At 30.0% G+C, this 16,564-nt stretch overlaps 1 protein-coding gene across 14 annotated transcripts in view; it reads left to right on the forward strand.

The window, feature by feature from the left end:
- Nucleotides 1-7,675: 7,675 nt before the first annotated feature.
- LOC107447775 (uncharacterized) overlaps nucleotides 7,676-16,564 on the forward strand; it is a 34,730-nt gene continuing 25,841 nt past the window's right edge. For 4 of the 14 annotated variants that reach the window (XM_087156129.1, XM_087156143.1, XM_087156138.1 and 1 more), the window contains exons 1-2: nucleotides 7,697-7,830; nucleotides 14,331-14,458. In XM_087156129.1, coding sequence (XP_087012255.1) covers nucleotides 14,336-14,458 — 123 coding nt within the window. In that variant the 5' untranslated portion in view covers nucleotides 7,697-7,830; nucleotides 14,331-14,335. Of the gene's footprint in view, nucleotides 8,004-8,221; nucleotides 8,619-9,643; nucleotides 9,693-9,918; nucleotides 10,037-14,330; nucleotides 14,459-16,564 lie in introns of those variants that run through there. The other 10 variants (XM_087156142.1, XM_087156137.1, XM_087156130.1 and 7 more) reach the window with 10 other exon arrangements.

Consider the following 16,564-nt stretch of genomic DNA (forward strand, 5'->3'; position numbering starts at 1 on the left):
ATAGGATCATACACAGATACTCAACATTATTTTTAAATCAAGGCAAACATTCTTGATTTGTTACATTTTCAATCACTTTTGAGGTGTAAAGTTTTGTTAATGACGATGACTTATTAATAAATTATTATCGCAGGAAAACGCTGTCACTTATTCAAGATACAAATTGTTCTGCAGGACTTCCTTTGTTCTGCGACGTACGTCACAGTTTTAGGCACTTTCTGCTTCTGGGTACATCAGGAAGATGGGGTTTCAAATAATTCAACTTTTAATCCTGGATTACTGAAGCCTTAACCACCTAAATGAAAAAAATTATTTATTAGAAGAAATACTATAACATGCTTAAACAAATACTAGATCACTGAGTGTGATAACCAATTAAATTCTTTCAGTTTATTTGTATTTTTATTACATTCATTAAAATTATTTAAATGTGGTTAATTATAAATCATATTTTTGATTTTATGCATACAATATTACATGTATTATACAATACTGAGTTATAAATTAGACCACATGCTTTCTGTAAGCGAATGCATGCCTGCAACTAGAACACATTTTATTGTATCAGTCTAAATTGTGATATCGGAAGATACAACACAGGAGATTTATATACTATAATGTGTAGCAGAATTATACTCATACGTTATTTACTGCACACTTACACGTTTATACATAATGTTAACAATCAAGCGACTACACTATTAAAAACAAAAAAGGTTACATGAGTTAAAATAAATATAAGAATTGAATAGTACGGAATAGAATATTTAAAAACAAAAACTATAAATTAAACTTTTGAAATTAATAAAACCCTACAAATCTGATAACATGCAAATCTGATAACATAACAAATCTGATAACATGCTTACGGAATTAAATATAATCGTAGTAAGTTTCTTTATATTAGCTATACGTTGTTTATTCAACATTTACACGTGCATAGGAAGAAGAAAAAAACACTTAACTATATCAATAATCGAGCGATTATAATATGTATAAATATAAGATTTAACATGGGGTGTAACATACAACAACATAAAAGTTGAATATTTTCAAAACTTATATAAGTAGTTAAACTTACCATAAGAGATTTAATAGATTATCCAAGTCCTAAAATGAAGAATTAAGTACTAAAATTAATAAAATCAATGTTTATCACTAGTGAATCTAACACGTGCTGCACTGAACTGCTACTCTACAATGAAGCCAAAGCACAAAGCAGTGCAGTGTTGCCAGAACTTAAGATTAAAAAGTAGCGAATGGGAGCTCCAAAAGTAGCGGATTCGAACATCTTGTAGCCCAAAAATAAATCATATATATATATATATATATATATATATATATATATATATATATATATATATATATATATATATATATATATATATATATATATATATATATATATATATATATATATATATATATATATATATATATATATATATATATATATATATAAATTTATTTACTGCACTAATTTATTTGGCTATATTTCTGTAAAACAGCGCCGTTTGCCAGAAAACACTAAAATTATAATAACATTGGTTAGCTCGTTTTTTTCCAGCTTTTTTATGTGTAAAAATCAGTCGGAACTGTCTTCGATATTTTAATGTTGGTGCGGTCTTTGAGCTGCATAAGAATACTAAGAGGTTTCGACCTCAGCTCGCTTCGTTCCCCAACCTCAAGAACCTTAATTACTCGCACATAAAAATGTTCTCACTAGCTAATTTTTTTTTTTAATAAAAATTATCTCGCTTTTCGAGGAAATTAAAAATAAGACCTAACTAGGACCCAATCTCCAACAAGAAATTCAGAAAAGTTCAACTCCATGGGCCTACATCTGTGTGTATTTAAAAATAAAAGGCAAAAAATCTTTTCTTGATAAGCAAAATAATTTATTTAATCATTTCTGCTCTGAAGTTCGAAACAATACAAAGTACAAACATTCAGCTCGCAGATGAGAAATATGACTTTGCTTTTCTTTGTAACAGCATCAATAATTGTTTCAAACTTGATTGAGAATAGTTTTGATAGTAATTTAGTGAACAAATGAATATTTTGATTTGGACCACGTATGAAACAGTATTTTAAAGCGTCTACGTAGCAACAAATATTTTTAACTAATTTTTTTTTTCATTTATAGTAGCCGTAACATCTGTTGTAAAGTTAAAAAAAAAAACAATGATAAAAAGATAGATTTGCACTAAATGCTCGTAAATATTTTCTTTCCTCGCAGCTCGCCTTAGTTGCTGTGCTTACTTTACTTGCACAGTGAAACCTGTTAAGTTGACCATCTCTATAAGTTAATCACCTATCTAAGATTTTGATGATCGAGTGCAAAACTGGTAAAAACAATTTATTATCATTTTTATAAGATGACTTCTCTTATAAAACTATCAAATTGTAGTTCCACTTCTGATCAGTTTACGATAGTTTCACTGTAGTAGCTTTAATAATTTTCTAAACTCCTTTTATAACACGCAGCATATACATTACCGTGTTTATCATTTAAAGTAATTATCTTTCCTAGTTATTTTGCAATTACTATAAATGTTTCGAAAGGTTTAAAATGTTGACATTTTCGAATTAAAAAAATTGTCGTTATTCAGTTTTCCTGATCCCTAAGTGCATTATGTTTCAATTAACTTAGTCATTTTTATTAATAATTTCATTGTTATAGTTAATTATTATTTGAAATTTCATAGTATATATTTTTGTTTTAAAAACAAAATCCATCTTTTGCGTTTCATCGTCATCATTGGATGGGCCTTGGCCTTCTATGAAATATTTCTTCATGTCGTTCTCCTTGATACCAATTCTGATTATCATTTGCGTTTGGTAATACGAATTTTATTTTAATATGATAAGTATCCAAAACTTAATTTTTATTTGTTTCATTTATTTATTGCATATTTGGCAAAATGAGGTGAAAAATAATAACTGTAACCATAGCAATACATATTATAGCTTCCTTTAAAAAAAATAATTTCATCATTTACAACGGGCAAATCTAAGCTCTAGAGCAGGGATGGGCAAACTTTTTTGGTCGAGGGCCAAAAATCGAGAAAAAAAATGTTTGGTGGGACAAATAAAACTTTCAAAATTTAAAAAAAGAAGCGATATACAAGTTTTAATTTAAATATTTAGTGAGATGAATGAAATTGCGATTTCGTTTTTAAAAGTTCCTTATATTAAGGTTCGAAGCGAGATGTGCCTATTTTACGGAACAAGGATAAATGCTTTTCTGTTAGTCCACTTCTGAAATGATTCTTTCTAAGGTTCAAAGTTGAAAACTCTTGTTCACATATATAAGATTAAGCAAACATAGAGCTGATTTTCTGGGCATGAAATATTAAATTTTGGAAACTAGCTTTTGGTAATGATTTGTAAAACTTTGGCATATTTAGAAACAACTGCTGCAGATGATTGTTAGATTGTCCGCTCGTTGGATCTTAAAATGCGTAGTCTGCCAAATGTGAAGTACAATTTACGTATATTAGATTCCTCGAGAAAGACAAACGCTAGTTAGAGCCAATCTAAGACTATTCTATGAAGAACTTCTGCTTTCAACATTTTACCAATTGAAGCTGTCTGTGCTAACTATTTCCATCAATTTATGTTTTGTAGAACAAAAATAGAGAAAGTAAAAAGGTCATCAGTACTTTGTTAAAAAAGGAAAAACAGAAATAATTTTAAATAGTTGACAAGAAAATGGATGTATATTGTTTATGTATATTGCCACTGATCGGCAAATTAAAATTATATCCGCGGGCCGGATAAAACCTTCAGGCGGGCCACAGTTGGCCCGCGGGCCGTAGTTTGTCCATCCCTGCTCTAGAGAGATATAAAAATTTTCCTATTTTTCGTGCAACTGTGAATAGATCGTGATTTACAAAAGTGAAATGAATTCACTAAAAAGCATTTAACAGTACGATATTTTTTGGAAACTCATTGTCATTCACAACAACTATTTTCATTCATCAGGTAAAATGACTTTGGATTTAATTTTTCTGAGTTTCAAAGCGAGTAACGTGATTTTTTTTCTCCAGAAGATAAACGATTAATAATAGTTGGAGTTAAAAAACATTTTCCCCATCATACTCTCCGTGCATTTTTCCATATATATCTTTGCGATTTCCCGAGTCTACGATTTGAAACATAAACATGGAAAGATTATAGACTCCATCAGTAAAACATAACAAGAATCCAAAACTGAAGCGAGAATGTTTTCAACAACAACAACAAAAATGTCCTTTTTAAAAATGGTAAAGAAGCTGCAAACTTTCAGAATCATTTTATAATGGGAAGGGAAAAAATTAAAAAATATATATATATTTCAGTAAGGAAAAAAAGTAGCGCATATTTAAGATTTGTAGCGTTCGAAAAATAATTAGTAGCCCAAAAAGTAGCAAGTAGCGAAAATTCAATTTTCAGTAGCGGGGACTTTTAAAAGTAGCCCAATCCGCTACTTGTAGCCCAATCTGGCAACACTGAAGCAGTGCAAAAGCAAAGCACTGGCTGGCGACTAAAACAGCAAATAATGTAGCCACGAGAATTAAAATAGTAACCTTTTAATCGTTGCCAACATATAAAACAGACCTTCACTTCCCATTAATCTTAGGCGAAAATCTACAAAAATCTTTACGCATGAGCGCCCTTTTGTGAGTTTCAAGGTAAAGTTGCCACTATTTAATTTACAACCCTCGTATATATATATATATATATATATATATATATATATATATATATATATATATATATATATATATATATATATATATATATATATATATATATATATATATATATATATATATATATATAAACTTTGCAACAAATGTCCAAACTATAAGCATACAGCTATAGCAGAATTTCAAAGCAAAATTGCTATTTAAAAAATCTTTCAATTTTCAATGACTTATTTATAAGAGAAATTATGAACATTTTTCTCAATTAATCAGCTTGCATACTGCTACGCTAAAACATATACATTTAAGCAAAATAAAGAGAATAGTTCCGTTTGAATAAATTACAAACAATAAAATATACTGTGCATAACCTGCTGTAACGATTCACCAGTAACGTTACCCTATACAGCTATGAAAAATATTTCTGTTATTCTCTCTTATTGCTAAGCCTACAACGATAGCCTCTAAGAATATCCTTCAACTTAAGTTATTTGAGATCAGGACGCGTGGTTAAAACGAAAATAATGAAATTTAAGATTGAAAATTGAAACACATTTGATTAAAAGTGATAAAACTAAATTAATAAATGTCAAGCACACTTACCGAATTTCAAATAGACTTTCGATTGTCAACACACACGCCATTTACCGGTTCGCATGGAACTCTGGGAAGTGAGCTAGTTAATATGAAGTGTACTTTAAACAACCTTAAAACAAGCTTAGGTATAAAAAAAATGACTTCATACACCTCAATAAATACCTCCCTCTCTTTAGTTGAAATAAAGTATATTTTTTATACCTCATAAATACCTCACTATCGTTAGTAGAAAAAGGGTATATTTTTTTTATGCCTCGTAAATACCTCACTCTCGTTAGTTGAAATAAGGTTGATTTTTTTATACCTCATAAATACCTCTTTTGTTACAAGTGTAAAAAAACAACCTCGTATACCTTAAAAATCACCTTATCAGTCTGGATGATTTGAAGTGAATTTAAAACAACCTCAAAATAAGCTTAGGTATAAATAAAATTACTTCATATACCTCAATAAATACCTCACTCTCGTTAGTTGAAATAAGGTAAAAAAATTTATACCTCAAAAATACCTCTTTTGTTACAAGTGTAAGAAAATAAACCTGGTATACCTCAAAAATCACCTTATCAGTCTGGATGATTTGAAGTGAATTTTAAAAAATCTCAAAACAAGCTGAAGTATATGTAAATCAACCACGTACACCTTAATTACAAACTTTACAAGGTATAATTTTTATTGCTGTTTTCTCTGCAACCTTAAATATACCTCAAATATACCTCAAAACAACCTTAATACCTCAAAAATACCTCAAATCAACCTTAAATATACCTTAAATTTTCGTAAGGGTTTGAAATGAAAATTTGTTTTAGTTATTTAGCTGTTGTAGTTCATTTACGTCGCACTAGAGCTGCACAATGGGCTATTGGCGACGGTCTGGGAAACATCCCTGAGGATGATCCGAAGACATGCCATCACAATTTTGATCCTCTGCAGAGGGGATGGCATCCCCACTTCGGTAGCCCGACGACCTGCACGCGAAGTCGAGCACTTTACGGTAGAACAGTTTAAGGAGGACCCATACGGCACATCTTCGGTCCCTACGCAGACTGATCCAAGTGGTCACCCACCCGCACACTGACCGCAGCCAGTGATGCTTGACTTAGAGATGTATTGTTAAAAAAGGTGGCATGGTTGCTAGATTTAGAAATAACTCGCTTTTTTGGCAGTTCTGTTAAGGCCCCTTTTTAGCAGTTGCTTATTACTGTTTGTTTTTGACGTGCATCATTATGTGTTAGTGTTAGCATATTGTTAAAGCAGCGAGATAAAGTTCGTTTTTCAAATTATTATTTAGGTTTAAATTTTGAAGTTGGTATATTGTTAACAAGAAGTGATTCTTTTTTTAAATGACAAATCTTAAGTCTTGAAATGAAGGTCTTCAAATGACGATTCCTATAATGATTCCTCTTTTAAACAGAAAATAATAAATCAAGCAGTAAATACGGGTATACAGGAAATAAAAACGCAATGATCGCATTGTGAGCCAAATGGTTTCAATGGATGGTGTTTTCAGTAGAAATGTAAACAATAACAATCTCGAGCTGTATGCCTGCTCTAGTTCCGGTGAAAAAGCTTGCAGCTGCTTACTACATGTTATTCTGCGAGGCGATATTTTCAAATGGATAATTTTGTTTTCAATAAAAGAAATTAATTAAATAATTTCTGAACTCAAATCTGCCGTATTTCATAAGATATTAATGTTATTATGTAATTCTGGTGAGTTTGAAGCGAAAATTTGTTTTAGTTATTTAGAGATATATTGTTAAAACAGGTGACATAGTTGCTAGATTTTGAATAACTTGCTTTTTTGCAGTCTTGATATGGCCTCTTTCCATAAGTTTATTACTGTTTGTTCTTGTTGCAAGCTGTGCACCATCTTACGTTAGTGTTAACACTTTTAGCATAGTAAACACAAGTATTGTTAGCATTGTTTTTTTTTAATTTTTTTTAACGGCAGGCACTTGAACTCTCATTCTTCACCTCGGAAGATGCCGGAAGTGTTGCTCATTTAGCGTTACCCAGTGGGCACCTGTGAACCTAAGTCACGGAGGCGAGTAACATTACCCACGCCACACTGCCACAAACCCGTTCATAGGGCGGGCCACATTCACACATCACACACAACAGAGGACAACACAGAGAGAAACATCCATGCCCAGAGCGGGATTCGAACCCGTAGCCATTGGCTTCGCAGTCAGACACGCTAACCGCTCGGCCACCTGGCCGGCTTTTGTTAGCATTGTAATCACAAGTAATAAGTAATCAAGTTCATTGTTTGCAAGAATCTCAAAACACAATGATGCCAAATGGCTTTAAAATACAATGGAAACAGTTACCCGGAAATTTAGGTGGTACCGAGCTTGCAGCGTCTCCTAGTGTAGAAAACACCATCCATACACACCAAAAACAGTATCCCGGAAGTAAAAGCAGTCAAGAGCTAGCAGCGCATCCTAGTGTAGTGTAAAAATAGTTTTAACTGTATTTGTCATTCATTAATTATTCCCGCCTTTCTTATGACTCAAGAAAATTTAGTTTTTTTCATCAATAAGTAAATTATCTTAATAATTTTTATGTATCTTACTTCAATTTGCATTAAAAAGATAAGCAATCTAGTATCATTCATATTTAGTTTGCACACTATTAATCTAACTGCTCTGAAGATTTTTTTTTTTTTGTGCTATATAAAATAGGAGAGAACATTTTCTTAACACTTATTCATAAGTAAACTATATACAAACATTAATTTATATCATCATGATTTCATTTGCATTATTTGATTAAAATTAACATATAATAATAATATATATTTTGTACTTTAAGAATATAGAGTGTTTTAAAATTAATGTTTTTTTAGTCAGAAACTTGGTTTGAAAAAATTTATTAATGAAGCAGTCAGAAAGATGACTGGTGGCGTAATTAACTATTTGATTTTAATTTCAAATCAGACATCTGTCACGTTTTTTTTTTGAAGTGCCCATTTGTAACAAATTACCTTCGTATGAAATGTATTCATAGGAATATCTAAAACTATTCTCAAATTCTTTTAAGATTATGAATATTGATTTATTTAATGATATTCTCAAATAAATAGATTTTAAAACTGAGATATGTCCCGGATTAGATTAATCATGTGATTATTATTCAATAACAATAGAGTTTAGAATCATTTAGAAGATCTTTTTCACAACTTAGCATTTTTACTAAAAAAAAAAAAAACTTATTTTTATTTTAATTAAAATCCCTATATTCCAAATCAGAGGGAAGAGGAATCTTTATGTGTCTGATTCTTTTAATTTAATAAAATGTTATTTTGAAGAAGAAGAAAAAAAGATTTAAGTAATATGCATTTGCACTAAAAATTCTCATTGATTTGATTTCTCATAGTACATCTATTTTCAATTTTGACTTTGACCGTTAATTAAAATCTACATTAAATCCGAATTTTTAGTCATGCAATCAATTAGTAATTCAAGTGATAATTGGCTCATATAACGTATTTGTTTACATTGGCGGGGACCACCTTATACGACCATTATTTTTATATATGTACAAAAGTTGGAAAAACAATGGAAACACTTCTATACAAACACTTTTTTTTTATCTTTCTCAAAAAATACTTAGAAAATTATTTTATGAATTTAGAATTGTTTAGTATAAAAGAATATTTAAAGCTTTTAGAGGTCTGAGAGACCGACAATAAATTGCATACTGAATGAAGTAGTTTTAAATACCCCATGCCAAAAAATGTAGCAACAAATAATTTTTTTGTCCTATATTTTTTTGTTATAGTTTTAAAAATATTCATTTCATAATTTTTGTAAAAATGTAATATTAATTCCAAAATTATTGATTTAAAGTTTGAGAAAAATTTAGTGAAAACTGTGCAAGAATTGAGTAATTAAAGTAGTTCTTTTATACTGCACTGGAGAAATTTAATTTTGCTTTTATTTTCTAATTTTATAGTTTATCGTATTTGGCAACTAATAAAAAAAGTCCAATTTGAATATCTTAAAAATTTCAAGCCATTTTCTTAGTAATTTTTGTACTTTTGATAGAAAGCTCAAAATGATAAGGGTTTTTATTAAGAATGACACAGGCATTATTGGGTCAGGGGTCTGTCCAGGCCGAATTTTCTACCGTTTAGCGGTAACTTCACAAATTCAATTTTAGGTAAAACGGTAGTTTCACAAATTCAACTTTAAGAAAAACGGTAGTTTCACAAAATACTTTTTCTTAAAATTTTATTTTTGTATCCCTTAAGAAACGATAAATCTATATTTTTACCATGTTTTTGTATTGATTTTTTAATATAATTTTTAATTTTTCGCAAATTATGTCAAAATTTTCACAAAATCAGACAGGCTTTCAGAAGAACCTAGACTGCCCCTGTGGATGTCATCCCCCATGAAAGTATCTTTTTTATTTTTTTCCCATGTTTTCTTTCCTTATGCAATCATATTTTGGTATATGAGCGTTCATTGTGAGGTATTAACATTTGTTATTTAATATTGTCGTATGATATAAAATAATAATTTTTAAAAAATCCCATATCATTTTCAGTTTCTTTTAAAAAGTACAAAAACTGCTTGAAACTTTTTAAATTTTTACAATTTTAAAATTGAACTTTCTTCATTAGTTGCCAAATACACGGGTGCCAAATTATTTTTTTGGCTAATTAACACAGTCTAGTGTTTACCAGAATTTTCAGAAATTTATAGCTATCTGACGCCAAAATGCTGCTTTCTATGATAATGGTCAGTATATTAAATCAATAATTTGTTTATTTTTGTTAAAAAAAAAACAATATTTCAAACAAAACAAAAACAGCTAACTTTGTATATCTTTTTTTCACTTATCAAGTAAAATCACTGATATAAACCACTGAATTTTTAATAAAGCCATTTATTTTTCATTTCACCATTATCTTTTATCCTAGCTCAATGAATTTCTTTTCCTTAACCCCATAACATACGAAAACGTCTGGGAGACGTCATTTGTTTCTTATGTCAAAATAACAATTGACGTGTCTCAGACGTCTTACACACAGAGATGACAATTTGCTTTGGACAGCAAATAAATATTTTGAAGTGGTAGTTAGTTTATCAATTGTGATTTTTGGTTTAATAAATTCAATTTAGTAGATTTTTATCCACCATTTTTTCTAAATAATTTGTAGGCTTATATAATTCACCACTTTATAGTAGTTATGTCATGTCTTTTAAAAAGCAAGCAAAAATAGTCAAATATTTGCAAAATTTAGTTTGTAGTTATTTACCATTTTTTAAAATTATTTTAGCGTGTCAGGCAGTTGGCATCTCTGTCAACATTCCGTTGTGAGTTGTTTTTTGCCAATCTAAGATCATTTCTATATCAAGAAATGATATGTCAAAGGGTTAAAAAAATAAATAAATTGTAATTTAACTTTTGCTAGAATTTTAAAAGGTTGGGAGAAAGTGTAAGCTAAAATAGAATTTATATTCAACAATTATACAAATTTTGTTTTCACAAGCAAATGTTAATGTTCAATCAATCCTATTCTTTCATTACGGAATGATATTACCTGATTACTTAGCAATAAATATTTAAAAAGTAATGTTTTCATTAAAATCTATTTACTGTATATTCCGGCGTATAATGCGCACTTTTAATACAAAAAGTAACTTAGGAATTTATGGGTGTGCGGTATACGCCGAATATAAAAAATTATAGATTAAAAAAATTTAAATATAGTATGCTATTTATTTTAAATAAATAGCATACTATATACCTATATACTTTATGGATTTTCGTTATTACATAAATAGTTCATTATATTCGTCTTCTGTTATTTCTTCAGGCACGTCATCACAATCTGTTTCGTCTTCATCATCTGTGTTACCCTCATCCATAAATAAACAGTCATCTTCTGATTCGTCCAGATTATTTGAAATGCTGCATTTTTTGAATGAGTTTCTAACCATCTCAGGCTTAATTTCATCCCATGCTTTAGATATCCATTCGCACACTGTTTCCAAACTTGCATGGCGCATATGTCCTTTCGTAAAGTTTTCTCGACCTCCAACATCCAAGTGTTCCACTGTTTTTTTTAAAATTGACTTTAAATAGTTTGTTTATGCAGACGTCCAATGGCTGAAGTAATGGTGTCAATCCGCCCGGAATAACTGCCTTATTGGTGTTACATTCTTTCAACAATTTTTTTGTATTATCTGTAAGGTGGGACCTAAACGTGTCCCACACTAAAAGGCTTTCTGATTTTCTTATGCAACCAGGACGGATTTGCTAGACATTTTTTACACTCAATTTAACGCCATTTTCGTCCATCCAGCCTTTTTCGTGGACGTGAACAGAAATACCTTTTGGAAATATACATTTGGGAAAAGTTTTTCTCTTAAAAATAACCATTGGTTTTAGTTTCGTTCCATCCGCTAAGCAAGAAAAGGCTACGGTGAAATGAGATTTCTCATGTCCCGTTGTTGTTACGTTGACAGATTTGACTCCCTTTAAATCAATTGTTTTATTACCGATCATGTCAAACATGGCTGGGGTCTCATCCATATTTCCTATTTGCGAAAGTAAATATTCCTTTTTTTCCCGCAGTTCTATAACAATTTGCTATCCAAGTCTTTTGGTAGTTTTTGTGATACTTTGGTTTTTTCACGTAGAACTAAATTTTTTCGAGCCATAAATCGGCTACACCAACTCACAGTAGCCTTGAAATTTTCACTCTCGTGTGGATTAATTTTTGCCCATTTTAGAGCGTACAAGCGAACACAGTTTTTTGTTACAATCAAGCCATTTTGCCGATTTTCCAAAACCGAGTTTTATTGTCCTCTAACACCGGCCATTTTGTTAGTCATGTACGCAATGCACACTTATCCTTAGGCATATCCATTATTTTCTCTTTATTTTTTTCCATTCACGCTCCGAGCTTTCCCCAATACTAAAATTTCTCGCCGCTGCCCGATTTCCATTTTCTTTCGCAAATTGAATTACTCTGCATTTAAATCCAGCGCTGTGTTTGCTTCATTTGATAGGAGCCATGTCTACTACTAAAAACTACACTGAATTCTTAAAGCTCACAATGTTTCTTATCAAAGGCAGGGCATCAAATGGTGCGATTGGCAGAAGAGGAATTACGTTTTGTCTCCTGATTTGTGGTATGCTTTTGAGACATACACAATTGACAGCATTCCTCCCACCTTCTGGAATGTGGGGAACAACATTCTTGCACACTCCTGCACTGCTGAATACAACAATCTCTTTTCTCAGAATCACATTATTACTCTTTCAACTCTACCCTCACATACATGTCAAATTCAGTTCTTTTATTTTTGCAAAAGATGGGGGAAAAACTTTTTATTTACGATCTTGAAAGACAAGGTATTGCGCATGTACAATCCAAATTTTCGCGTTATACGAAGAGTATATCTTAAAATTTAAAAAGAGTATTAGAAATTACGGGTGCGCGTTATACACCGGGGCGCGTTATGCGCCGGAATATACGGTAGTTATTTTCAACAGAAAATATTTCTTACATTTTTAAGGAAATAAAAGAAAATTTAATTAAAAAAACAATTGGGGGAGAGATATTGATGGAATTTGGTCCACTGATTTTTTCAAGACTGATTTAGTCACCAGGACTGAAGAGTGGCACCCAGGCAAATACAATTCACCACAAAATTATGAGAAGAAGTGTTAATTTTTTCCATGCATAACCCCCATAAAATATTGAGTTGTGTAAATGACTCATAAAAAAAACAAGTATCCACACTGTTTTTTATATAATTTCATATTGAAATATCCAAGCTTCTTTGCACAAGGTAAAATCATAGTATATCTAGTTCTCCATAAATATATCACTTTGCATTACTTTAGTGTGCAAACTTTTTTCACACTTTTATCAAGACGAGCTCCATCTCAGTATAAATTTATTAACTTCAAAATATTGCATTATTTACTTTAACACTTCCAAGCTGTTACAAGAAAATCTACAGTATCTGGACATCCATTTAACCAAAGTTTCTTGGCGCTTTTTATCAATCAAAATAAAAAAACTTTTCCTCTTTTTTTTTACACTGGCGATTTGTTTAAAAAAGTATTAGTATGAAAATGTATATAGGTTTATATTCTTGCTATTGAGGGTACAAGGAAGAGAAGAAGACTGGCAGCGAGGTTGGACTGTGTGGAGAAATACCTGAAAGTATTAGGAGTGAATGGCTGGAGAAATCTAGATACCAGTCGAACTGTCGGAAGACGCTGACTAAGAAACATTTGCCTGCACTAGGCTGTAGTGCTGTTAAAGAAGAAGATGCTGCTTTTCGAAAAGCTTAATATTTCTTTTGCTTCAATAAACACACAAGCAATTATTAAAAAGACAAGAGAAGTTAAAGAAATACAAATTTTAAGGAAAAATATAAGCAGAATATTAATGAAGCTGAATAATAATATTTAGGGTTTCATCTAACATTATTACTTTTCAAAGCAATGTTCTAAATTTATGAGACTGCATCAAGTGGGTAAAGGAATTTGGGGAACTGACAAATATGAAATGGAATTCCGGAACTTCGAAACCTCATGGTTAAAGATTATCACAAAATTGTGTGTTTTTTAATGAGCCATTTTTGTTCAGCTTGCAAATTGCAATTAGTAAAATAATTATAATTTATAACTACATAATTAGTAACAATATTTTATTACTACATATTTAATAATGACATAATTATTTTACTCATTGTTTTCATTTTGAGTATTTTCCCCATTATTTTTTTTAAATATGCACAGTTTACAGCAGGCATTGTTATTTTTTAATTCAAAATTAATGTAATGATTTATTTTTATTTCTTAATGAAATATGTTTAAATGGATAATTAGTTTAAAATTCATTTTTTGTGCTAATTAAATTGAGATTTTGTACCAATTATTTGGACAGTTTCAATATTTTATCGTTAAGATATTCTATGTAGGTAACTATTTTTAAAGTTCTGTATGATTTTTTTGAAATTAAAACTGAATATTTATTTTTCATGGTACTTATTTTTTTCTTTTCAGTTTTTATGATCAACTGTGTTATTCAAAGGAGACTGATTTTCAAAGCCATGGCACAAAAAAAAATCACATCGTTTTTTTCTGCACCAGATTTGGGATCAATTAAAAGGAAATCTAGCAATATTGAGAATGTAAGTAAATCTTATAAACTGATTTTTCACTTTTGTTCTTTAATAAAACTAAGCCTATGTAAAAATTATCTTATGTTTCAGGTGTGAAGCATTTTTAAAGAAGTGCTTATTTTTAGTTTTAAAGAATCCTTGAAGGGCCTTATTTTTCATTGGGTGTTAAAAGTGCTTAATTTTCTGTCTTACTGAAAGAGACTTTTCTTTGCTATACCCATGGTATCCATGAATTATGTGAAAAGCAGGGTTTTCTCAAAGGGTCATTCACGACAAGTTCATTTTAGATTATTGACGTCGGTATTCAACCTAGGCTCGAAATCATTTTACATCTTAAACTAATCTCTTAAATTTTAGTGAAACTGATGTTTTGTACTTAGTGTTAAAAAGTATCTTGTGCTTAAAAAAAAAACTTTATAATCTTATAAATTTGCTTATTAGATAACAAATTTCAAACATGAAATTTTATGACTGAATCTTAATATTTATTTCGAGGAAACAATTTCAAATATTAATTCCATCAGTGAATAAGCAGTTTCACTCATACTCATATTTATTTAGAAAGTATTAGAGCATTTCTAGTTCTTGTTTCAGTCTGGAGATGAGTCAAGAAATAGTTCATATTTCAAACTGATACAATAGAGTTGCAAGTTGGAGATTGATACAGAGTAGTTTTTTCAGACAATCGTAGTGAGTTTCTACACGAGTACATTTTCTTATTGTTTTGGTCAAATCGTGTTTTATGAATTTTTATATTTCAATTGCAAAATTCTAAAAGAATTTCCACAAATTCTTCTTGCAAAACTATTTGTTGTATTTATCACTAAATATTTGTTTTTAATTAAGTTTTCACAGTGAGCTTTTTTTTTAACAAAAATTACTTACTATTTGTCATTTTTCAAGTGTTAATCTAATTTAGAGGAATTTAATATGATTTCTAAAATATTTTTTCATGAACTGGCTGAAATATTTATTTTCTTTTGAAAACTTATTAAATTATAAGGAAATGAATGAACAAAAAGTTTTTTGTTTCTCATTAGGTTTAGTTTATTATTTAGCTGTTATTAATATGAAACAATATATCATTGAAAGGAATGATGTTAAACACATTTTTATTTTTAATGTTAATTATTAATAAAACACTTGAAATTATGTTTATAATGAACATGTAAGATTTGAGATTTTGTATACAATTTTAATTAACTTCAGAAGATCATGTTAAGAAACGATGGAATTTTTATTTTATAATTTTTCATTTCTTCTTTAATTAAAGTTGCCATGTATCTGATGCTATGAGCATTAGGTTTTTGTAGCTGATACTTTGTTTTACCAGTTTGTAACTGATCTCAAAAATATTAGTGTCTACTTATTCATCTCAAACATAGATGCCAATTCTATTGTATTTTCCGAGAGTCCCCCAATTTCTGGCAGTAGGGCCTAAGCAGAATCACTGGATATTTTAAAGTAAATTTATCAAGCACTTGATATACTTGGATTTTTTTTTATTTTTAAATTGACTTACGCCAGGTATGAAAGATTTCCGCGGAAATCCGCTTTTTTCTCTCAATTTTTAAAATTTCCGATTATGTTCCAAAATCTTATATTTTTGGGGAGTCCAATAAGAGAAACCCAAGCGGTGGAATACTTGAAGCAGAACGATAGTCAGACTTGAGACAAACTCCCCCCCCCCCCCTGCAGTAGCCTCCTGAGAAAATGATCTTGAGAAGAAAATGGGTGGAATTTCGGCAGATACCCGTTTGCTTGATAACCGCAATTTCTTCTATAGATTGGAAAAAATTGCGATTCTTATTCAGATGATTTTTATGTAGATCATTGATTTTCGTATTTAACTGATTTAAAAGTTACTTGTTGCGATTCGTTTAAAATCCAATGTCGCGATTCGTATTCACATATTTTTAAAATTCAATATTGCAATTCGTTATCATGCAGTTGTAATATCAGACATCGATTTTCGTATTTACACGCGATTTAAAAATTTCTCATTGCGATAAGTATTCACGAGATCTAAAAATTATGCATCGTGATTCTTATTTACGCAATTTAAAAATTCAATATCGCAATTTGTATTTTCGTGTTTTTAAAATCCAATATCGT

This window comes from Parasteatoda tepidariorum, chromosome 12 (genome assembly GCF_982258835.1).
Source record: "Parasteatoda tepidariorum strain Cologne lab strain chromosome 12, Ptep-v5.0, whole genome shotgun sequence".
Classification (NCBI taxonomy): Eukaryota; Metazoa; Arthropoda; class Arachnida; order Araneae; family Theridiidae; genus Parasteatoda; species Parasteatoda tepidariorum.